This window comes from Podarcis pityusensis, assembly GCF_964106645.2.
Source record: "Podarcis pityusensis genome assembly, chromosome: 13".
NCBI classification, from domain to species: domain Eukaryota; kingdom Metazoa; phylum Chordata; class Lepidosauria; order Squamata; family Lacertidae; genus Podarcis; species Podarcis pityusensis.
The window spans coordinates 40,720,419-40,744,544 of record NC_138038.1 but is presented as its reverse complement, the minus strand read 5'-3'; the positions used below and the strand labels follow the sequence as shown (position 1 = coordinate 40,744,544).

Below are 24,126 nucleotides of genomic sequence, written 5' to 3'. Positions count from 1 at the left end.
CTTGCAATTAAAAAAACCCAAACAATTGTTGTGATTCAGTCCAGAGCTCAGTATTGGGAGTGTGTAAAAAGTGAGCAGTAACGAAGACGAGAGCGCCTTTCTGCCCATTGTCACTACATAAGCACATCCAGCTCTATAGACATTCAAAAGATAAAGACAGCAGCAGTTTCCAGGATTCTTAAGCTAGGACTGTTTAAAGCGGTATGATACCGCTTTAAATGTATTGTGCAGATGGGGCATAAGTCACAACCGCAATCACAGCGCATTAGTGGTGAATTTATACTTCACCACCTCTAAATCATTCCATGTTATTAGCTGTTCTGCAATGCTTCCTCCGTGTGACCACATTTCTTGCGTTATAGCAAGACACACAAAAAACAACATACACAACACCCTGAAATATTTGTGGTATGAAGAAATATAATATTTTAAACTAAGCAGTAGGACTGGCTCAAAACTTGCAGGTGCAAATGGTATTAAAAGCATGGTCATGCATAACCAACAGCATATTGAGCACAAATCATGATGATCGCTCAATAAAAACAACATCTGGAAGGGAGCTCAGACTGCATACTGAGCAATTCACTTTCTTGGCAGACATGTACGTGAAAGACAGCAGGTAGAAGGGACAGAAGGAGAGACAGAGAGTTTGTGGTGTTTTATTGCTGGAACTGAGATGGCAGCCTTCCTCCAGCTGCCCTAGGTGTACTCTGGAGACCAGCATTCTGCCAAAGGTTCCTTTCTTCCAATATGCTTGGCTCATATATTAAAGCAAAAATACTGTGGCATCATAAGTCTCCAGTGCTCTCTCATCCAAAGGATGCTGCGGCAAGAGATGTTACAGATGGATCTACCCAGTGCTTTTTTTCTTTAAAAAATGTTTAGGGGTACTCTTATTTTGACTCAAGAAAACCACCATTTTGGGGTTCAGTTTGGGGAAAATAAATACAGTAAATGGACAAAAGTACAAAATTTCACAAAATGTTTAGGGGTATGCATCCCCCTGTGTCCCCCCAGAAAAAAACCACTGGATCTACCCAGGGAAATTTGCAGTCATCTTGCACAAAAAGGGAAATCCAGTTGGGGAGCCATTTGCAAAACATGAGTGAATATGCCCTATCTGATCCCCAGACCAACCATCATAACACACTTGTATCTGCATAGACCCCCCACATGCCTCAAAACAGGATTTCAGTCCTAAGACACTTTTACATAGCGCAAAAGTTTATTAAGCACTTAGAATACACTGCAGCTTAAAGTCTAAGGCCAGTTCATGGAATCCCTCAGAAGCTGCTGGGGCCCAAGAACCCCAACAACTGGGTAGGTTTCCTGGGAGAGGCCACTGGAGGGCAAATTGCCTGGGACGATACACACCCAGAGCCAAGCTTGCCTATTCTGGTCCTTTCCTAATGCCAGTGTGTTGGGTTACCTCAATCCACACATCCCTACACAAAGAGCAGGTGCCACATTCATCTATACTGCCTTTGCTGAGGTGTCTATGCACTTCCTTGCTAAGAGATGGGTTGGGGAGGGGGGTTCAAATCACAAGTTCATGAAGTCTGAGAAGTACCGTTTTAAAATCACGTTGCTCCTTAGAGGTGGCGGGCACAGAAAGACGCCTTCTCCTCCATGATCCCACTCCAAACTTTGTTCTTGTGCCTCTTTCAAATGGACTTTGTGACAGTCCCCACTACCAACTGCACTGATAGTTGGGGGATAAACCTCTATTTTACTGCAGTCTTTACCTATCTTGGGTTTTCCCTAGTAGCTCTTTAAACATAGCAGCAATCTCCAGGGGCCTACCCTTTTCTGCGGACGAATAAATAAGAAACACTACTATTTTCACTGAAGGAGATTCTCTAGGAATGCCTTGTAGATCCATCTGTTCTTGTCTGCTTTTTCTTGAGTTGGTTATGGTCTTGTTATAGCTGTGGCATGTTTTGGGGTTTATTTTGGTGTTTGGGCTTTGAATTATTTTATTGTTGCACTGTGTGCATTTTAATTGCCTTGGGAGGAGTTTTCCCTTTAAAATAAATACAATAATATTATTTGTACGATGGGAGTTTAAAGAACCATCTGCTTACGATATGTCCAAGGCATCGTCCTTGCAGAAGCAGGTGTGAGTTGAGAAAAGAAAAACAGAACAGGAGATGTTCTTTTTCCTCTACCATAGTGGAAGGTGGCATATTTTTAAGGGGGTTGCATTTTTCCCTGAATTGTACAGCCCAGGGCAAAAATAGGGGCACAACCTCCCTTTGAACCTAGAACTCGCAAAAGTGTAAAGGTGGGCCATGGTAGAAGCATCACAGAAAGACACCAGGCCCCCATTATAGTCCAGATAAACCCCAACTGTCTTGGGGAAGGATGTGGGGCACAGCCTTTGAGGCGGGTCGTCCTTGGCCATGAGCTCCATGCCATTTCGCAGCCGGATTACCCAGTATCCACTACCAGGGGAGGCAGCGATTTTGCCTTTGCGGTTGATAGAAACGCTAACCAGGCCTAAGGTCCAAGAGAGCTTGTTGCCAACTTCCACTTCCCAATAGTGCTTCCCCGAGGAGAAACTCTGGCAACCCAACACAGCTACACAGTAGTTGAACCGCATGGGCGTGTCTGGGACTTCCTGGCGCAGGTTTCCGTCCCGGACACAAGTGTAGTCATCTGATAGGACAAGACACGGGTGTGCTGTTTCAGGGTCCAGGGTTATCCGGGGGAAGTCTGCAAAATGGCGGGGGGGGGGGGAGAGAGAGGGAGAGAGCAAATTTTAAAATCAAGTTGTCCTTGCATTTCATAGCCTGATGATGATGATGATGATGATATTTATTTTATAAACATCTTTATTGAAAGTTTAAAAAGTATATACCGTATTTTTTGCTCTATAAGACTCACTTTTTCCCTCCTAAAAAGTTAGGGGAAATGTTTGTGTGTCTTATGGAGTGAATGCAGGCTCGCAGCTATCCCAGAAGCCAGAACAGCAAGAGGGATTTCTGCTTTCGCTGTGCAGCGATCCCTCTTGTTGTTCTGGCTTCTGAGATTCAGAATATTTTTTTTTCTTGTTTTCCTCCTCCAAAAATTAGGTGCGTCTTGTGGTCTGGTGCATCTTATAGAGCGAAAAATACGGTAATTATATGTGCACTAAACATGATGAGACATAAATAAAAGAGAAGAAGAAAGAAAAATAGAAACAGAACCTGTGTAGAAAGGAAAATAAAAGGGGGAGGGGGGAAACCCAAAACTGTATACAGTCATACCTTGGAAGTCGAACAGAATCTGTTCCGGAATTCCATTCGACTTCCAAAACTTTTGAAAACCAAATCGCAGCTTCTGATTGGCTGCAGGAAGTATTTGTAGAGTATTTGTAAGAATGAATTCCAAATATCGCTGAATTTGTCCGTGGCAAGACTGATAACTGATGAACTGGAAAAATAAAAATGCGGCTCCTTTCTATGATTGAAGACTTACACAAGCTCGTAGCGGATTATTATTATTATGCCTATAATTTATTACCCACTTTTCACCCTACGTTCCCAGGGTAGGTTACAACAATTAAAATACAATAGTAAAAACAGTTTGAAACAACTTAAACCCACATAAATTTGGGGGGGGGGCTAATAATATACGGGGTGCAGCTTCAGCATTCTCCGAAAGTTGTATAATGAAGGGGCCAGCCACAACTGTGAGGAGGGACTTCCACAATTTAGAAGCTGCACCAGAGAATGCCAGTTCCTTGGCCATCACCCCACTGAGTTTCTGAGGGCGGTGGGACAACCCAGAGGGCCCCTTCTGCCACTCTTAGCCCCCCATATGGTCTGTAGGGAAGGGTCTTTCGAGTCTTGGGAATGGTTCCTACCATCTGAATCACAGGGAACCTGTGACCTCCTAAGTGCTGTTGACTCCCTCAGCACCAGCCAACATGAACAGTGGTCAGTGTTAAGTAGATCTACTCTGAAGTATGACTTATCCAGGGACAAAGTGGATTCTCTTGGACTATAGCTTAATGCAGGCACCCCCAACCTGCGGCCCTCCAGATGTTTTGGCCTACAACTCCCATGATCCCTAGCTAACAGGACCAGTGGTCAGGGATGATGGGAATTGGAGTCCAAAACATCTGGAGGGCCGAAGGTTGGGGATGCCTGGCTTAATGTATAAGGAAGGTATAAACTTAATAGTCTGAGATGACAAGAGTCATAGTTAGGCAACACATTCCCCAGCCCTGCTCTAAATACTAGACGTTTCGTGAGCCAGCACTAATACAAACGGCACACCCAAAATCACTGGATTCAGTGAGTTAAGAGGTCAACATGCATTCCCCGTGAGCATAACCAGGGGGAACTGCCCCCCTCAATCAAGTAAATGCACAAAAATACTCAACTAAAAGTAGAATTTATGCCTGGAAAAGAGGAGGAATTCGAGAAGGAAGTGCTGAAAGGGTTTTCAGCAAATCCAAGAAAGCTTGTTTTAGAATCATAGAATCATAGAGTTGGAAGAGACCACAAGGGCCATCGAGTCCAACCCCCTGCCAAGCAGGAAACGTTGTTTTGTTCTTTGTAAATTTGCAAAAAGTACTTTATAACTCCCTGGTGTTAATTTTTTATTCCACTTCCTAGTTTTCAAATGACCGAAGATTTTGACAGATTTTTCCAAGCACTTGGGGGTCAAAGGAAAGTAATTTAAAACATCTGTTGTTGAGACATTTCATTCCAAATCTGCTAGATGGAGCTAGACGGGGATGGTGGCAGGTGGGTGTCCTGTCCCTGGCCTTAACATAAATCATAAATCCATTACTCATGATCTGTAATTGACTCATCTTTTTCCTCTGCCGTTCTGTTAGGTCATCCCTGAGCCTTATTAGCTCCTGGCCTGATCTTTTAATTGGCTTGGTATACATAGCTCTTCCTAGGTCAGGTCATCGCCTAATCACAAAGATCCTGTTGAATGCAGATTCCTTCATTATCTGTTTTCTCAGCATCAACACCTGGGTGTCCTTTCACTGCTCCTTGACTCACTGCAGAGCTCTCTTAGTCATTCCCTCTCACCTTCTGCATGACCCACAGAATCTCCAGCCAAGCTGAGCGAGCCCACAGGTGCCAGCTGCTACAGGTGGGTTGAACAGTAAATACATAGGTACTCAAGATCTCTTAACTGTTAAGCAGAACTAATCTGCGTCAATCTCTTGTTTAGAACACAAGATGAGTGCCTCGCAAGATCAAAAAGCCCACGTAGTCCAGCACCTCTGCAAAAATCCTTTGGGAAGCGGTCAGCGGTGGGGCAGAGGTTTGGTGTGCAAAAAATAAATAAATACAGTGATACCTCTAGTTGCGAACGGGATCCATTCCAGAGGCCTGTTCGCAACCTGATAAGAACGCAACCCGCACCTGCGCGTGTCACGATTCGCCGCTTCTGCGCATGCGTGATGTTATTTTGTGCATCTGTGCATGCGTGAGCAGCGAAACCCGGAAGTAACCCTTTCCGGTACTTCCGGGTCGCCGCAGGATGCAACCTGAAAACGCACAACCTGAAGCAAACGTAATATGAGGTACGACTGTACCACATTCAATTCCTGGCATCCTCAAATACAAAGGGAAAGAAAAATCCCTGCCTGAACCCTTGGAAAGACACTGCCCGTCAGTGTAGACCAGGGGTAAGAAACCTGGGGTTCCTTCCAGATGTTGCTGAACTACAACTGCCCAGCCCCAGTGAGCATGACCAAGGCACAGGGATGGCGAGAGCTGTAGTTTGGCAACGTCAGGTGGGCCACAGGTTCCCCTCCCCTGGTGTAGACATTGCACAATACTGAGCTAGATTGACCCATGGTAAAAAGGAGCTTCCTGTTTTTACTATTGTCAGGAACCAGCAGCAGCCGCCATGTGTCCCACACTAGGAACTGGCTAGCAATCCACGGCTGGGAGAGTCTGCCCTACTCAAGGGAACTAATGCCAGTGTACTGAAAGAAGTAAATACAGTGCTACCTCGGGTTAAGTACTTAATTCGTTCCAGAGGTCCGTTCTTAACCTGAAACTGTTCTTAACCTGAGGTACCACTTTAGCTAATGGGGCCTCCTGCTGCCGCTGTGCCACCGCAGCATGATTTCTGTTCTCATCCTGAAGCAAAGTTCTTAACCTGAGGTACTATTTCTTGGTTAGCAGAGTTTGTAACCTGAAGCGTCTGTAACCCGAGGTACCACTGTACTGTATATCCCCAGTGTCAAAGCAATGATTCTTCAACATCAACTTCATTGGACTGGTCCTGTTGTACAGATGCCCGATTATCACCTTCCAAAGCAACTACTCTATTCTGAACTTAAAAATGGAAAGCGTAATGCCAGTGGTCAACAAAAGAGGTTCAAATACTCTCAAGGCAAAAAAAAAATAAAATTGTAGTATAAACACCGACAACTGGGAAACACTGGCCTGCGAGTGCTCCAATTAGAGAACAGAACAGCCTTTACCAAAGACGTCATGGGCTCTGAAGACGTTTGAACTCAGGATGAAAGGGAGAAACGTGCTAAGATGAAGGCACGCTTGGCAAAACCCTCACCATGATCAACTCCCATCCAGAAACCTATGTCCCCACTGTGGAAGGACGTGTGGATCCAGAATTGGCCTCCACAGTCACTTACGGACCCACTGTTAAGACTGTGTTCATGGAAGACCATCTTAATCAGCTACGAGAGGAGGAGAAGAAGAAGAAGAAGAAGAAGAAGAAGAAGAAGAAGAAGAAGAAGAAGAAGAAGAAGAAGAAGAAGAAGAAGTCCCAGTGGAGAAGGAATACAATCAGTCTGAGTCAAGATTTGTTCATGCAGTGCATTCAGAAAAGGCAACAAGGACGCTTTTTGAGTTCTCCCAAACACCACCTTTACCTATGCCGAGTGCAGATTTCATTTCCCTCCAAGCAGCACACTGTAGAGGCCCCTTGAACTGCCCAAGGGTCTGTAGTATGGGGCGCATAAGTGGAAACGTTGGTGTGGCTTGTTGTTGCTTCACCCTTAGCCAGGTGGGAGGGAAAACAATCACACACATACAAGTAGATGTTAATAACTAAAATAAAAAGGGGGGGGGGGTTCTTTATGAATAAGAAATTGCTCTTTTCTTTTTGGTTCACTCACCTGTTCAGGAGAGAATGTATTCCCTGTGCATGGGAGGGGGGACAAAGGGGAAACATATGTTTAGAACAATACCAAGGAGATTTGAAATTTTAATAATTTTGACCTACTAGAGCCGGGAGTTCCTGGCTTTGCTATTTTTTTGCAAGTAGCAACAAACTGCCTGCTTAAACGCCCTTCCTCATCCATCTCGCAATCATAGTATCACCCGCAAGGTCATCAGTGAGGCCAAACATCATCAAAACAGAATCCCCACCAACTTCAGCATCACCCCCAAGCACCAGCACAGTTATTCTGTGAACTGCCCTGAGATTTTTCGATTTTATAAGCTTTTATAAGAATTTTAAGGTCTCAAATATAGGATAAGTATTCATAAATGCACACTGATCCAAATATATGAACAATGTGTCTGAAATAGTATGGGAGAGCCAATTTGACTCTCCCAAAGGCCTCAAATATTCCTCTGCAGGAAGGGAGGCCTTTGTCTTTTTGCTTGCAAATCCTGTCTTAAGGGTGTATTTATGTATGAATAGGGTGAGCCTGTGACCTGGATTCAGGATCTAAAGCATTAACCATCACAAAAGAATGAGCAGACTGCCCAGGTAATGCAATCAGTGACCATCATCAGGTATCCTGGCAGACAGGATTTCTGCTGTAGACCGCCTCCTTCTGTGATGTATGATGTCTTAGACTACAGGGCGGGCAATTTCAAAATTCTATATAAGGGCTTGTGCACCATTGTTCAGGGTTCTCCTCCCTCCTGCGTCTGGTGAGGACCCTGTTGCAATAATTTAATAAAGATCAGGCTTACTAGCTGCTTTGCTTCTCAGTATACAGTGGTGCCTCGCAAGACGAAATTAATCCATTCCGCGAGTCTCTTCGTCTTGCGGTTTTTTCGTCTTGTGAAGCACGGCTATTAGCGGCTTAGCGGCTATTAGCGGCTTAGCAGCTATTAACGGCTTAGAGGCTATTAACGGCTTAGCGGCTTTAAGAAAAAGGAAACAAACTCGCAAGAACTCGCAAGACGTTTCGTCTTGCGAAGCAAGCCCATAGGGAAATTCGTCTTGCGGAATGACTCAAAAAACGCAAAACCCTTTCGTCTAGCGAGTTTTTCGTCTTGCGAGGCATTCATCTTGCGGGGCACCACTGTACTCTGGTTGGCCTCTGTTTTCTCCTACCGATAGGGAACCCACTTAAGGACTCTATACAGGCTCTGGAATACCCCATAAGTTTTTCTTATTACAGTTCCAGCCGTAGAATCTCCATGGAAGCCTGTTTTCTCCTTACCGCTAGGAAGCTTGCAGAGTCTTGTAACTGCAGGTGACCCCCGGCCTCCAACAGCAGCTCCTGGCCCAGCTGGCAAGACTCCCTCAGCACTCTCAGTCTCTCCTCCATCTCCCGAAGAACGTGTGCCCCTTCCTCCTCCAGCCTTGCCTTGCACGCTTTCTCGTGAGCATAGAGGAAGCGATGGAGATGCTTGTATTCGGTGGAGATGTGGTCATCCAGACTCAGCAAAACTGCCTAGCAACCAGAGAGAGATCTAAGCATATTTCCCTCCCAGATATATGAGCTTATTGCCCTCATTAAGTTTCTCCTCACCACCCCAGTCTTCTTCACCTGGTGGTTCTGGAGCTTCTCTTCTTCCTCCCTCGTAAGCAGGACAAGTTTGGTCAGGTTAGATTCCATCCGCAAAATAGCCAGAGACAGCTCCTCCTATTCAAGATGGCGAGTGGAAATTAAAAATACACATTTAACAGTAACCTGACCATTCAGAAATTGTCCACACCAGGAAAAAATGTCACCTGCTTGCCATGAATTTGATTGTCTCCCATTGCATGGACCTATTCCAATGGTTCTGTGTGATATAAACTCCAATGAGAAATTAAGGTCTACACAAAAGGGCTGGGTGTCCCTTGATGGCTCCTGCTTTTGGAATCCAACATGTATCACTTTGGGGAGCAATAGAGACAACTGGGAGGGTATTTTGCCATTTTAATTTAGGCAGACAAACTGGAAGAACTATTCACTAGCTGAATAAAAAGTCACCCTTTTAAAGATATCTGATGCCGATACAGTGGTACCTCGGGTTACAGATGCTTCAGGTTGCAGACTCCGCTAACCCAGATGTATTACCTCGGCTTAAGAACTTTGCTTCAGGATGAGAACAGAAATCGCGCAGCAGCGGCGCAGTAGCAGTGGGAGGCCCCATTAGCTAAAGTGGTGCTTCAGGTTAAGAACAGTTTCAGGTTAAGAACGGACCTCCGGAACGAATTAAGTTCTTAACCCGAGGTACCACTGTATAGGAAGTGGATTGCCTACTAACCTGGTGGGGGCCTTGATTCCACTCTGCTCTGCTTGTATGTTTGTAAGCAAACATCTCTTACAAAGGCAGTAGAGAAGTCAAGCTGTAACTAGATTCCTTGCATGGAATAATGATATTATTTGTGTAGTTCTTCCTAGTTTGCTGCCAATCGGGACAGGTGTTGCTTGTCTGTTTTCTGTCTTATTTGCTAAATTTACATGGCAAATGCACAAGGAATCAAACATTTAAAAATAATTCCAATACAGGTGCAAATTGGGGGTGGGGGAGGCAATAGAGGTTTCCAGGTTTCTTATCCAAAGGAAACTCAGCCCTTGCTATAAAACACTCGAACATTTCTCCATTAAAGGGAGCAGGGAATGGTTAACAAACCAGCTGCTGGAGTACTGTTAAATGCATGGGAATGTCTTCATTATTTGATAATAATAATAATAGCATTTACATCCTACCTTTTCCTCCAAGGAGCTCAAGGTAGCCTACATGGCTCCCCCCGCTGTCTACAACAACCCTGTTAGGTAGGTTAGGCTGAGAGCCTGTGACTGGCCCAAGGTCACTCAGCGAGCTTGCATAAGTCACTTTGAGATCCCTTAATAATGCTAATTCAGCCAGCCAGCCATAGAAAAGCTGGCAGCCTTTCTCTCGACTCCCAGTTCCTACCCATTGTGCTCTCAGCACCCCATTCATCACTATTACTAGCCATCTGGGAACAGGACACAGGGGGCTCTGCCGGGACTCTTCCCCCCGCACCTTGTACAGCTTTGTGGTCTCCTGGACAGAGGTCAGCGTGCCATTCTGGCGCAGCGCAGATTCTCTGGGCTCGGTGCGTCGACCTTCCTCGGCCTCCCCGGCTCTCATCCCGCCAATTCGGTGAATCAAGGTCCCCAGGAGCTTGCACGGCGTGTACCTCCTCTCTGGAAACTGCTCCCGGCACTGAGGACAGATGGGCTTGCTGCCAGGGACACCCCACGCTGCCTCGATACAGGCCTGGCAGTAGAGGTGGCCGCAAGGGAGGGCAACCGGCTCCCAGAACCACTCCAGGCATACGGGGCAGGAGAAATCCGTAACGAGGTCCTCAAAGTGTGTGGAGGAAGCCATGGCGAAGGCAGGTCACTCCTAGGAACTTCAAGAAACTTGGGTCCCAGTCCTCCTCCCTGCCCACCACAATATTATAGCTGGGAAGAGGACCCCAAAGTCTGCTGTTTGGCAGTCTTTCCTGCCTGCCCACCCCCAAAACGCCCAGATGTCTCTGCTGGAGTTAGGAGACAGCAATCCAGTGGTCCAAGCTGTCAAGTTGTGGAGCTTCTGGCTTGATCTAGACCCAGCCACTGCCTGCGCCTGTCAGAAATCCAATGCTGAACTTTGCTCCCAAACGCCCAAGATATGCGCTTATCGCTCACAGGGGTGTGGGTGCGGGAACACAGATGTTTAGCAACCCACCCTCTCTGCACATAACACTTTCACGAAAGCAATGTGGGCTCCCCTCCCCTTTGAAAAAAACAAAACCTGGCTTTACTGCATTGCGCAGCTTGCCAGAAAAGATTCCTTTGCTACATTTCTGCGCACAAGGCTGCTGCTAAAAGCACAGATGGGGCTGTACAAACACTGCCAGCCCTATGTGTTTCAGACCAAATGGACTCGGGAGAGAACGTGCATTTCTAAAGTGTGCAGCCCTGCTATAGAGCTTCCCCTGTTACTGGTAATCAGTTACCTGCTAGCATATGGAAGCACTTGATTGAACAATAAACACCAGGCACACCCTGGTGGAAGGTTTTGGAAGTTTTGAATTTGCATGCTATCCGAATAATGGAGCGGAAAGGGGATTTCATGGGCCAGGGCCAACCTAACTGCCGCAAACACGTTAACTTTTAATAAAAAGCCTATTTGCCAGGGTGCAGAGAGAAATGTCCTTAAATATGGAGCTGGAGGAGGTGGGCAGAAAGTAGATCAGCAATTTCCCCACAGAGTACATCCTTATTTGGGTTGCATTCCCCTTTCAAGGCTCTGGAAGAGACCCCAGACCCACCTTCCTTCTTATTCTGTTTGCCAGCAGCAAGAATCCAGCCTGATGAAGAAGAGTTCTGTTGGCCTCTAAAGCTTACCCATGTTTTTAAATATTTTGGATGTTTCCAAGGAAGGTTTTAGCTTTTTAAAAACTTTTTGGGATTTTTAACTTCTAACAAACTAACACCTTTTTCAACTTTCAAGTTTTGTCTACTTCACCTGTTTATAAAGGTTTACCTGTCAGAGTTAGGAGCAGCGGCCCCTAGTCCATCTCTGCTAGATCAGCCTCCAGGTCCTACGACTGCTAGTAACATTGATTTCTACAAACCTTCAAGAAATATAATTGCCAATATGTGGTCTAGAGCAGGTGGATAATACATACACCCTCAACCATTCATACAACTCTAGGAAACTTGCAGTTCATTGGCAAAGGGATTCTGTCTCCCAATTGTCTTTTAAAAAAGCAAAAACAAAAAAGCCTCCCTCTATTATTATTCTTCGCAGCAAACTGGGTTGTTAAAAAGGAACGGTTTGGGGAAAACCAGAAACGAACTTGTGTGCTTGGTTCCATGAATGGTTCAGCAATTCCTGGGCTTATAGCACATGCTCAGAGGCACCCTGGTCCTTAATTCTTCACAGATATTTGCCCAAATGAGCCACTGCTTCACACCTGGCTCCAGGAGGTGGGGCACGCAGGACCAGTCGAAAACAAAGCAAATCCCATAAGCCAGACGATTGCCCTAAAGGTTATTATTGGAACTCTGTGCTGCCAGAAATGGAAGAGTAACACTTCCATCGCTTTGGGCACCAGATGAAAGGGGGTTGTATGTGTTACAGACAAAAAAAAAAAAAAAAAAAAATAGTTCAATGGATTAAGCCAGGAAAACTATGGAAACAAAAAAAGGAAAATATATTTTATTTTCCATATGTACAATCAAGCAGCCCAAAACTCTCCCCATGATGCTGAATCTCCCAGTAGGTATTGCCACCTTCCCTGCCCAATGGAAAACCACAGTGGAGAGTTCACAGCAGATTAAAAAAAACTTAACATGTACAAGACGAAACAAATAAACAAACAGCTGCCATTAGCCATCTCTCAACCAAGTCATTGCAATGGACCATGCTTGAGAACTGAGGAGAGAGACTTGGAGGTAAGCTGGAGGGTGAAAATTTACAGCCAGGAAGTGACTGGTTGAGCCTCCAATAAAAGAGGCATTGTGTTGATCCTGAACCCTTAAGTTTGGGAGTTCTGTTTCTGGGCTGTACCACTTCAGACTGCTGGAAGGATTACACAGCTCCCTGTAGGGAGAAAAAATGACACAATTCCCTGGCATGTCAGGGAGAAAGGTTCTAAAGCAATGCTCCCCGCCCCTGCTGGCTTTCTGTGTGCAAGAGATTTGCCTCCACCAAATACTGAAAGATTTAAACATACGCAAGCATCCTGCAGGCCGATATGGTACAGTCCAAAAATAGGCTTGCCATGTCATCGGTCCTTAGGATGGGGACCATTGTTGTGGCCCTGGAGATGAACCCTCTAGCTCAGGCATAGGCAAACTCGGCCCTCCAGATGTTTGGGGACTACAACTCCCATCATCCCTAGCTAACAGGACCAGTGGTCAGGGGTGATGGAAGTTGTAGTCCCAAAACATCTGGAGGGCCGAGTTTGCCTATGCCTGCTCTAGCTCCTGAATACCTGTTCCAAAGTGACCGGCACCAACTTTGTTCCGGCAAGTGGGAAGCGCTAGCTTTTCCCTTGGGTTGGTCTAAGCCTTTCTCTGTTTATAACACTCATTGTTTGGGATGCCCTATTACACCAAGCAGAAACCTAAAGACTGTAAGGGCTTTGGAGTTGCCCCTCTTGAAATCCCAAGTCCCCTTTCTGGATGGAGGCTTGAACAAATCTTTAGGAGTAAGCTACAACCCCGAATATTTGCAAACGGGGGCTATTTGGATCTCCAGGCTCGCAGCCACCCATCCGCAACGGCGTGCACCCCCCCCCCTTTTCCCAACCCTTTCTCCAAATAACTCCAAGCAATCACCGCCCTCAAGACCATGGTCAGAACAAACTGTTCAACCAGCTAATGCAAATGCGGCTCATCAAAATCTAGGGTCCCAGGCTCCCACCAGAAAGTGGTCGCTTCCCACAGTGGAATTTGCATGGTGTTCCCACTCATAAAATCATCACCACGGGGTCACGCGAGTAAGGAGAGGCATCCCACACGGGAGCCAGCCCCAAGGCCTCCGGCTTGCCGTGGAAGCGCTGGTGCCGGCGGAGCGTCGAACGGTCCCTGTAGTTTTTCCCACACTCGCCGCACTGGAAAGTGCGCTTGCCCGTGTGCACGATCTGGTGGCGCAGCAGCTTGGATCGGTGGCTGAAGCTCTTGGGGCAGTCGGGGCTGGCATGGGGCTGCCCCAAGGCGTGCGTGAGCTGGTGCAGGGCCAGCGGGTGGTGGTGCTGCGTGGCATGGATCCGCTGGTGGCGGGAAAGGCTGGAGTTGCAGGTGAACGTCCGCCCGCAGTCAGTGCACTGGGGGACCTCGCTGCCTTCCAGCGAGGTTTGGTTTGCGGGCTGCAAATCCAGACAGGGATAGCTCTCCCGGCTGTCAGAGCAGAGGGGCCCTCCGTCGCTGACAAGCAGGCAATCGGCATCTTCCTCCTCCTCAATCCATCTGTGCTCCTCACCATCCCCTACGCGCAGCTCCACTATTTCCTCGCTCTCGCGGTTTCCAGCACGCAGCTCCAAGCTCTGCTGGTGCCCAGGGGTCCCAGGCAGGAGCGCCATAATTTTGCCGCTGTGGAGCTCCGCGTCCCACCCATGCTCAGAATCCCCAACACAGAGCTCTAGGATCTCCTTGTCCTGCTGGAGCTCCAAGGGTGGGTTGCCCTCACTATTTCCAGCAGGGAGCGCGTCATGTGCCTGCTCGCCACCCTGCCCGTCCGCAATCCACTCATATTCCCATTCCTCCTCGCAAAGGTCCGAGCCCGGTCCCAGCTCGGCGTCTCCCGCGCGGAGTTCCCCGCCGGTCCCTCCTTGCTGCTGCCACTGCAGCTGGTGCACCCGGAGGTGTTGGATGAGGTTGGAGCGTCGGCTGAAGCCTCTCCCGCACTCGGGGCAGCTGTGGGGGCGCTCACCCGTGTGCACACGGCGGTGCTGCTGCAGGTTGGAGCTGAGGCAGAAGCCGCGCCCACACACATCGCAGCGGTACGGCCGCTTGCCCGAGTGGGTCTTCTGGTGGCGGGCCAGCTTGTGGTGGTCACAGAAGCGCTTCCCGCACTCAGGGCACTTGCAGGAGGGGTCCCCGGGGTGGAGGCAGCGGTGCCGGGCCAGCTTTGAGCGCTGGGCGAAGCTCTTGGGGCAGCTCGAGCACCGGTACGGCTTGTCCCTAGCGTGCGAGAGCTGGTGTCGAGCCAAAGCGGACTGCCAAGGGAACGTCTTGCCACAGTCGGGGCACGTGAATCGTTGCTCCGTCCGATGCCAGCGGGGCCTGCTGCTGTCCGTGCTGGGAGGGCTGCTTTTGACAGCCCTGTCCGCGCTTCTGAGACCGCTTCTGGTTCTCGGCACGACCGGAGGGCTGTCCGCTGCTTTCTCTTCCTTCCAGGTCAACAGCTCCTCACATTTAGACTCCCTCGAGAGCTCAGCATCTTCTGGAAAAGGGAAGAAAGAGAAGGATGGGGAAGGATTATGCAGTCATAGGAAAAAGGAAGTAAACCCTCTTTGAATTCTGTGGTTTTACATATCAGGACATTATAACAAATCACCTGTTCCTTAGCAGGTCTTAAAATTAGGTCATTACAACAACACGAGACACATGACACCGTGTCATGATTTACTTAACAAAAATAAAGCCAAACTGGAGGCGCCATGTGTGAAAAACTAAGTACAAAGCTAAGTTCAAAGAGAGTGTGCCTTCTTTTCCCCCCTGACTTTATTGTTTTTAATTTTTATTTTATTGGGTTTTATAAGCAGGAATAATGTTATACAAATAAGTATACCAAGTTTTCTAATGTCACTTGTATATCACAAAAATAGCATAATAAATGCAGGAAAATATCTACAACATAGGTTTCATTATTAGCGGTGAATGCATAAGTTCTTGGTTTATGAATTGGTTTAAACAATTAGGAAGAAGAAGAAAAAGAAAGAAAAAGAAAAAGAAAAAGAAAAGGGGGGGAAGAGGCGGAGGGGGAGTGGCAAGTGGGGTGGTTATGCTTCTATTCTTCTACTTAGTCTATGTGTGGGGTTTTGTGTCAGTGTTACTTGTATAGGTTCTCTTACTATTCACTTGTTGTATTTCCTTGGTGATGAGAGAGGTTGTGTGTGGCTTAGCGTGTGGTTGGTTGTCTTTGGCTGGCTGTAGTTAGTCCCCATCAGGGTCAGGGGAGCCGAAGAAGAAGAAGAAGAAGAAGAAGAAGAAGAAGAAGAAGAAGAGGAGGAGGAGGAGGAGGAGGAGGAGGAGTTTGGATTTAATGTCCTGCTTTATCACTACCCTAAGGAGTCTCAAAGCGGCTAACATTCTCCTTTCCCTTCCTTCCCCACAACAAACACACTGTGAGGTGAGTGGGGCTGAGAGACTTCAGAGAAGTATGACTGGCCCAAGGTCACCCAGCAGCTGCACGTGGAGGAGTGGGGATGCAAACCTGGTTCACCAGATTACGAGTCTACCGCTCTTAACCACTACACCACAATGGCCAAAGTCTGTACTGCAGTGTTGTGATGTGCACCCCTTATGGGACCCATTATGAAGGCAAGTCGTATGTCTTCCTGACAAACGGGTTCTCAAGCAGTTGTATCTTTCTCAGAATCCATGTTTAGGACTAGAGAGGAGTTGCTTCATAGAATCTTAGAGTTGAGAGGGGCCTCAAATGTCATCTAGCCCAACCTCCAGCAGATGCAGGAGAGCCACTAATACAATCTCTCTGATAGGTTGGCCATCTGGCCTCTGCTACAACCTCCCTGATAACCAGTCTAGCCTCTAATGAATACAACTGTATTTTGTGGAAAAGAAACCAGATTTATAACGCATGGCTTAAGCTTAGCTTGTTTCTAACAAACCATGGTTAAGATTAACCACGGTTTACTGAGTTTGGACAACACAATAAGCCCTGTCCAAATAAACAGAAGTGAAAGCTTTCAAATCTGAATGCAGAATAAAAACCAGTAACATCAAGGGCAGCCGTTTTCTCACCAGCATCTCTTGGTGGGACTCCTTTTTTTGATTCCTGGAGATCTTGGAAACATGGATCTGGGTTCTTGCTACTCTCCATCTTAGAGATCAGATCTGGTTTGCGAACTGGAAATCCTGCAAAGTGGAGAAGAGAAACAAAATAAAGAATATTTTAAAGAAGAACAGATTTTTTAATAATAATAATGATAATAAAAAGAAACGGTCAGGGGCCAAGGGCAACCTTGCTTCAAACACAAGTGTATTTACACTTTAGATTCTGCTGAGTCGCTTTCACATGCTTGCTGAGTCACTCTCACTCCACCAAGTTGCTGGTGCAGGACAAACACACGCAACTTAACCCTTCCTTGCCCTTTTCCCTCTACATCCATAAACCTTTATTCATTAACAAAATATTATAGTCCATGAGAACGAAACGCAGTGCGGAATCATTAACTTATGATAACCTTGGGACGCCTAAATGTCACTGCAGGGTCCTTCAAATCGAGCCCATCACATTTAATATCATTAAAAGTTGTTAAAATTTTGTATTTGCATTTTCCTTTTTGATTGTATCCTGAACGTTTGAATGGTGTTCTAGAGCAGGAAGCCATGAAGTATGGTATGTTAATCTATGCAGAGAGCAGCTAAGGATGAAAGATTTATCACTCTGTTTCTACTCAACAGATGACCCATCTGTAAATGGCTCTGAGATGGTGGTTTAGAATGCAGTTAATAAATCAACTGTAATTCAAAGGAGCGCACCACTACATTTAGCAGTCAAGTCGAGCTAGCAGCCCCTCCAAAGGCTACAACTTCCTGTCATTTTTTATAGGACAAAGGTTTGGCAACACCTCCCCACCATGAATGTAAACAATGGAGCAGCCAAGCTGATTCAGAGATCCTTCGCCAATGACTCTACAGACATTCAATTCTCACCCAGTGACCGGACATTCTCATAATTCTCTAGCATGACCTCCCGGTAGATCTGCCTCTCAGTTTCATCCAGCAATCTCCACTCTTCCTCAAAAAAATATACACCCACCTCTTCAAAGGTCACCAGTGCCTGAAACAATGAAAAAAAATATTTAAGCACATGCACACAGCAGGAAAAAAATACTACTATAAATATATACATTTAACCAGAGAAGCAGTATAAATATGAAGAAAATTTCCCCCAAAATTATTCAATTTATGTTTGCGAAACTGCATTCCAATAGGAAATAAACCAACTCCTTTTTTCAATAAAGGCATTATCACTTTGTCTCTCCCCTGCACTAACCCTAAATATATTTGTGAGTTTAATCACTTGATTTTTTTCGTTTTTGGTATTCATGGCTCCCCTGAAATGACTTGGGATCTGACCTCCTCCAGGCATTCCTTTCCCCACGTGATTAATATTGTGTGAAAGGAGAAGCAGAGGTGAATCTGAATACACAACCCTAGGCTGCCCTCCGCAAGTTGTAAAGAAAACACCGATAACACATTCATTTTATTGAGCATTTATATTTGTCGTGCGTGAAAAGTGGATCAAAGCTTTGAAAATGCCTGTTTCACTAGTATCATACCCATTTGTTATTTCACTAATTAATGCTTCCTTTTTAAAAAAAAGAAAATGACACACAATTTATAGAAACAGGAAATTTGCCGCGCATGAAAATAAAAGAGTTCTCAGCACACCCAAGAAGTCAGCCACCTTTCCCTGTAAAACTCCCTGCATTTCCTCAGTGTTTCAGTCTGGAAAGCCTTGGGGCTGATCTTCACAACTCTGGAACTATGTATCCTGTGTCTATAATTGGCATTTATGTCACAACGCCACTTTTCAATCCACATCAAATTACTCTGCTATCTCAACCTCATACAGCCTTCGAACCCTGGGTAGCCCAATGCTCCACATTGCAATTTCCAGTAACCCCTCCCCCCAAAAAACCACCCCATGCCTCATGGCTAACCCACATGCCGCCCCCATATGGGGTATCTCACCTTTTCCCCATGTCTCTGAAGCAGAGAAAGGCCTGTCAGGAAGTTTTCTACAAGGTCCACGGCCTGCGCACACGTCTCTGGGTGCTGCTGCCACACCCAGCTCTGAATTTCCTGAGGCAAAATGGCCAGGAATTGCTCCAGGACCAGCAGCTCCAGAATCTGCTCCTTGCTGCGGCTCTCCGGCTTCAGCCAAAGGCGGCAAAGTTCCCACAGCTGCCCGTAAGCTTTCCGCGGGTCCTCAGCTTCCTGGTAGCGAAACCACCGGAAACCCTGGCGGGCAGTCTCCATGGCGATGCCACCTTCTCCCAAGATGGCCCCCTGATGTTCTGGGCCGTTACAAGCCTCTTGTGTTTCTCCTCCTCCTCCTCCTCCTTTAGGGTCCTCTGATTTCTCTGGAGAAACCCAACTGGCCTGGCCACCCTCCTTAGATGCCACCTCAGATTCCATTAACTCTTCCTCTTTGGAGTTGGCTGCCTTCTGGGTAGAGGCCTCACAGCTCTCAGCACTGTCCCTCTGTGTCGGTTCGGTCTGGGTGGCCTTTTCTACTCTAGGAAGACCTGTGTGTTCAAGAGACTCAACGAAGTCCTCAACGCTCCCTCCATCTATGATCTTAGGCTGGGTCTCCTCTTCCTTTTGAGAGCCTTCTTCAGAAGACACCACACAGGCCTCAATGTCGTCGTCATCTGACACAAACTCAGGTTCTGGTGACTCCTGCTTTTCAGGGTCAACCTCCTCTTCTTCGATAGTAATCACGCAATCCGGGCTGACCATCACTTCCGTTTTGGTCCCTCTCTCTTCTTTGGGGTCAGAGGCGTTTTCAAAAGAGACCACACAAGTCTCAATTTTATCCTCCAGCATCACCTCAGGTGCATCTGCCTTAGATGCCTCTTCTTCTGGAGTGGGGAGAATCACCTGTTGCCGGACTTCCCAACACTGAGGCTTCACAACAGCTTCATGCGGATCCATCCGGTCCTTGCGGGAGCGAGAGCGCTTGAGGATCTCCTTGATGGTCCCAATGGGAGGCGAGTTCTCCTCCATTTCAACACTGATTTGGACCCCTGGTTCTAATGGTGAAGGGAAGCGGAGAACCCAAGTAGCTGATGAGTCACCTTCCTTGGTGGTCATAGTTCAGCCGGCTTCCAGAAGGATGGGTGGTGGCGGTTATCCCACGTTCTGGAGCCTCAGTTTATGTTTGGTGTTTGAACAGCCATCTCCTGACAGTGGCGAGTTTGAAGGAAGCCAGGCAGCTGAGAGGTGGAAAAAGTAAATGTTATATGGTTAAAAAACATAGGTATGTGTGTGGGAGGGGGGTACTTAAACATTTCACCCTTAGACAGAAGAGAAGAGGACTCAAACAGAAAAGTCACCTGCCACTACAGAAATAGAAAGAGACTAGAAACACACAATATCATTGCATTTGTTGGTACTTCTGGTCGAAAACTAAATTGGTTTTCCAGTCTGACTTCCACTGCAAAATAATGATGTTGATGATGATGTATTTTTCCATGTATCAGACTATATTTTCTCCCAATTTTTTAAAGTTTAAAACTGGGAGTCGTCTTATACACGGAATGTTGCAATTATTTAATTTTGGGCTCAAAAAATAGGAGTCATCTTATACACAGAAAATAGGCAATTTATTATTTATACCCCGCCCATCTGGCTGGGTTTCCCCAGCCACTCTGGGCGGCTCCCAAAAGAATATTAAAAGCACAGTAAAACATCAAACATTAAAAACTTCCCTAAACAAGACTGCCTTCGGGTGTCTTCTAAAAGTCAGATACTGTAGTTGTTTATTTCCTTGACATCTGATGGGAGGGCGTTCCACAGGGCGGGCGCCACTACCGAGAAGGCCCTCGGTATGAATGTAGTTTTTATTCATAGAATCATAGAATCGTATAGTTGGAAGGTACTCCAAGGCTCATCTAGTCCAACCCCCTGCAATGTAGGAATCACAGCATAAAAATAAAAGCTTCCAGTTCATAATGATGTGTAAAGGGCTTTCCGTGGTCACTCCAGCTCCAAAATGGCAGGAAATCACAGGCATTTACACAGGTGCACTATTTACACGGCAACTGATATGGGATGGAATCCTGTCCCGTGGTTAGTTTCAGCATCAACGCAACCAGTTTGGGACTTAAGCTTGGAGGGTTGTAGAACATTTGCCCGATCAAATGAAACAGGGAAGGCACAGGCGCACACACCAAATGCAAGGAGCAGATTAGGAAGAGGAGATCTGTATCACTGAGCAGCCTGCTCCATCTGCAGAAGCAAAGAACCTGGAACCTGGGCTGTGTCATCAACTGTCAAAGTCAGGAAACTGTTTGCAGAAGAACAGAGGAAGGTCTGCCTTCTTGGCTGCGTGCAAGTCTAAAGCCTTCCCCCAAGAGTCTGATCTGTAGGAACCGCAAAACTTCTCACAGGAAGAAAAGTATTATGAGACCTGCTAATAGCTCCAATTCCATTTGCTGTTAAAAGAGGAGCAGGGCCTACTGCTCATCGTCTGTTGGTATTTAACTCCCAGTAAATTAGCAATTTTTTTTAGCAAAAATGTATAAAACAGGGTCAAATGTATGTTGGAAATGTAAGGAAAAAGAAGGCACTTTTTATCATATGTGGTGGAAATGTAAGGTAGTAAAAGAATTTTGGGAAATGATATATAATGAGTTGGGGAAAAATGTTTAAAATAACTTTTTCTAAAAAACTTGGAGCCTTTCTTTTAGGAATCTTAGGAGCTGAAATCCCAAGGGAGCAGAAAAGACTATGTATGCGACCACAGATGTGTGGATGTTATTGGCCCAGAAATGGAAAGAAGATAAAGTCCCTAGCAGAGAAGAATGGCAAATCAAGTTGATGGATTATGCCAAAATGGCTAAAATGACCCAAAGAGTCAGAAATCAGGAAGACCAAAATTTTAATAAGGGACGGGGGAAATTTATAATTTATCTTAAAAACGATTGTAAACAGTTAAAACCGTAAGTAGGATTGGAATAACACTTGTAGTTTAATGGTGATTTTTGGACATAATGGAGACGTAAAAGATTTGGATTATCATAAAAGATACAGGAGGATATTATTAACAGTAAGATTCACAAAGGGGAGGAGGAAAGTCCAGGAGATTCTTTGGAATCTTGTTTGTATATTGTATATTGGATATGTGATTGTAAAAGTTTGGTCTGAAAACCAAATACTGTAAACAAATTTACACACACACCAAAGGAACGCAGGAAACTGCTTTCCACTCAGGCAGACCATCAAGCTCAATATTGTCTACACGGACTGGCAGCTCCAGGATTTCAGCCGGGATCCTCTCCCAGTGTCATCGCAGTCGGCAAGTGAGTAAAACTCCCCCTTACTGGGAGGCTGTTGCAGTGGCTCGGAAGTCAGAAAGGAAAGTGAAAGGTGAAATGTCCGGGCTCCAAAATGGGGAGGGTCTCGGGATTGCCTCCCAACCCCAGTTGGAGGAAGGAGGACCCGAGGCTGGAAGGAATGGAAGGGGCGTGCAAGAGGTCTCAGCAGGACTCCTGAGCTTTCTCTCTTGAAAGAGGGATGGATAGGTTAAAGCCGAGGGAGGGAGACGCCAGGACGCCTGGGTTCCCTCCGCCCTCCCCAGCTGTGGGAGGGAAGCAAGGGGGCGGGAGAGGCTGGGAACCAGCTCTAGGCAAGGGGGGCGTTGTAGGGAGGGAGGCGAGGATCCGGACTCCTGGCTTCTCCTCCCACGCCGTGCCTGGAGTGGGACAAGGGGGGCGTTGCAGGGAGGGAGAGAGGGAGGCGAGGACCCGGACTCCTGGCTTCTCCTCCTACACCGTGCCTGGAGTGGGGCAAGGGGGGCGTTGCAGGGAGGAAGGGAGAGAGGGAGGTGAGGACCCGGACTCCTGGGTTCTCCTCCTACACCGTGCCTGTGAAGGGAGAGGGGAGGGGGGGTAAACTCCACCATGTATTAGCGCTCCAGCTAACAATTGCTTCAGCTATGCAGGCTAGCTATGCAGGCCGGCAGTGGTTTTCCTGTCTGGCTTCCTGCTTTAAGTTGTGCTGAACATGCCCAGCTATGTAGGCCAGCAGTGGTTTTCCTGTCTGGCTTCCTGCCTCAGCTGTGCTAAAGATGCAAACATTTACAATGCAAAGCAAACAATATCTGCAAAGGGGGGGGGCTTAGCTAGCCTAATAAGGTAATGAAGTGTATCTCTGCCTGTTGATTGGGGAGCAACTGGGGAACCAAGCTTGCAGCTTCAGTATAAGAATGCTCGCAAGACAATAGGGGGGGCGGCCAGTCTTTGGAAGCTATTCCGCTGGCTGTCTCTGCGCAGATTCTGCAATAAACCTTTTTCTCTGTGAAACGCACCCTGGTGTTTGCTTGACTCCTTCACGCTCACGGCGAGGGCACGAGGTGACTGGATCCGGACCCCTTAGGTTCAGATATCCTAACACCTGGACTGGGGCAAGGGGGGCGTTGCAGGGAGGAAGGGAGAGAGGGAGGTGAGGACCCGGACTCCTGGGTTCTCCTCCTACACCGTGCCTGGAGTGGGGCAAGGGGGGCGTTGCAGGGAGAGAGGGAGGCGAGGACCCGGACTCCTGGGTTCTCCTCCTACACCGTGCCTGGAGTGGGGCAAGGGGGGCGTTGCAGGGAGAGAGGGAGGCGAGGACCCGGACTCCTGGGTTCTCCTCCTACACCGGGTTCTCCTCCTACACCGTGCCTGGAGTGGGGCAAGGGGGGTGTTGCAGGGAGAGAGGGAGGCGAGGACCCGGACTCCTGGGTTCTCCTCCTACACCGTGCCTGGAGTGGGGCAAGGGGGGTGTTGCAGGGAGAGAGGGAGGCGAGGACCCGGACTCCTGGGTTCTCCTCCTACACCGTGCCTGGAGTGGGGCAAGGGGGGCGTTGCAGGGAGGGAGGGAGAGAGGGAGGCGAGGATCGGGACTCCTGGGTTCTGCTCCCACGCTGTGCCCGGGGTGGGGGAAGCATGTACAAAAAGCAAATTGCCCCCCCCCGCACCTTGCGTCTCCCTAGTCGGAAATCCCTATGCAAGGAGAGGGAGAGCAGAGCCCTAGTGTCGCCCCCCTACCCAGCCAGGCAGCCCCCCTTTAACTCCTGCTGCTGCGCGTTTCCTCCGTCTTTTTTACCTGTTCCAAATGATGATCACGGCGCCTCCTCCGCAGCTGAGAGCTCGAGACTCTTCCGTGGGGAGTATTGGGGGGGGCGTCTCTCGCCGGCAAGAGCAAGCCCGCCCTTCTCTCTCCCCCTCCGAGCACCGATCGGACCCCCACCCCTCAGGAAATGAGCGAACAGCCCGCGCTGCCGCGAGCCCCTCCCAACGAGGCGCTGCCTGCCCTCCCCTTCCGTCTCTCTGCACATGGAGACGGGCGCGATATTGGGGCGGGGGGGGGTCAGTGGGAAGAGAGTGGGCAGGGTTAACTATTCATTTCCCGGCCTGATCTAATAAGGGGCTGGTTTGCCTGCAAAGATCCACCCACCCCCATTGCATTGCTTTGCAACCCTGAGCGCTGCAGAGGGTGCAAATGTGGACCTGAGGCCAGGAGTGTTTACTCGGAAGGAGGGCCTACTG

General features: G+C 47.6%; 2 protein-coding genes across 4 annotated transcripts; both read right to left on the bottom strand.

Moving 5' to 3' along the window:
- Nucleotides 1–1,206: 1,206 nt before the first annotated feature.
- Nucleotides 1,207–11,613, bottom strand: LOC308461767 (nuclear factor 7, brain-like). Of its 2 annotated transcripts, XM_080978907.1 has the most exons (6): nucleotides 10,167–10,907; nucleotides 8,717–8,812; nucleotides 8,387–8,620; nucleotides 7,103–7,125; nucleotides 6,857–6,981; nucleotides 1,207–2,715 (listed from the first exon to the last, which is right to left on the bottom strand). In XM_080978907.1, the coding sequence occupies exons 1-6, from the start codon at nucleotides 10,512–10,514 to the stop codon at nucleotides 2,165–2,167; spliced, it is 1,377 nt and encodes a 458-aa protein (XP_080835033.1). In that variant the 5' UTR covers nucleotides 10,515–10,907; the 3' UTR covers nucleotides 1,207–2,164. The 2 variants fall into 2 exon arrangements, with proteins under 2 accessions (XP_080835033.1, XP_080835034.1); XM_080978908.1 differs by lacking the exon at nucleotides 8,387–8,620 and having other exon boundaries at nucleotides 10,167–11,613.
- A 700-nt stretch (nucleotides 11,614–12,313) lies between these two features.
- On the bottom strand, nucleotides 12,314–23,912 carry LOC308461756 (uncharacterized protein). 2 transcript variants are annotated; one of them, XM_080978891.1, is made up of 5 exons: nucleotides 23,684–23,912; nucleotides 18,566–19,812; nucleotides 17,522–17,648; nucleotides 16,607–16,720; nucleotides 12,314–15,065 (listed from the first exon to the last, which is right to left on the bottom strand). In XM_080978891.1, the coding sequence occupies exons 2-5, from the start codon at nucleotides 19,688–19,690 to the stop codon at nucleotides 13,591–13,593; spliced, it is 2,841 nt and encodes a 946-aa protein (XP_080835017.1). In that variant the 5' UTR covers nucleotides 19,691–19,812; nucleotides 23,684–23,912; the 3' UTR covers nucleotides 12,314–13,590. The 2 variants fall into 2 exon arrangements, with proteins under 2 accessions (XP_080835017.1, XP_080835018.1); XM_080978892.1 differs by lacking the exon at nucleotides 23,684–23,912 and adding an exon at nucleotides 20,770–20,829.
- Between the last annotated feature and the right edge of the window lie 214 nt (nucleotides 23,913–24,126).

Coding starts and splice junctions, on each gene's coding strand:
- LOC308461767 (XM_080978907.1), bottom strand. CDS start 10,514: ATGGCTTCCTCCACACACTTTGAGGACCTCGTTACGGATTTCTCCTGC. Junction 8,813..10,166: donor AGACCACAAAGCTGTACAAG/GTGCGGGGGGAA, acceptor CATCTTGAATAG/GAGGAGCTGTCTCTGGCTAT. Junction 2,716..6,856: donor GAAATCTGCACTCGGCATAG/GTAAAGGTGGTG, acceptor GCCATTTTGCAG/ACTTCCCCCGGATAACCCTG.
- LOC308461756 (XM_080978891.1), bottom strand. CDS start 19,690: ATGACCACCAAGGAAGGTGACTCATCAGCTACTTGGGTTCTCCGCTTC. Junction 17,649..18,565: donor TTCAGAGACATGGGGAAAAG/GTGAGATACCCC, acceptor TCATTGTTTCAG/GCACTGGTGACCTTTGAAGA. Junction 16,721..17,521: donor TGAGAATGTCCGGTCACTGG/GTGAGAATTGAA, acceptor TCCACTTTGCAG/GATTTCCAGTTCGCAAACCA.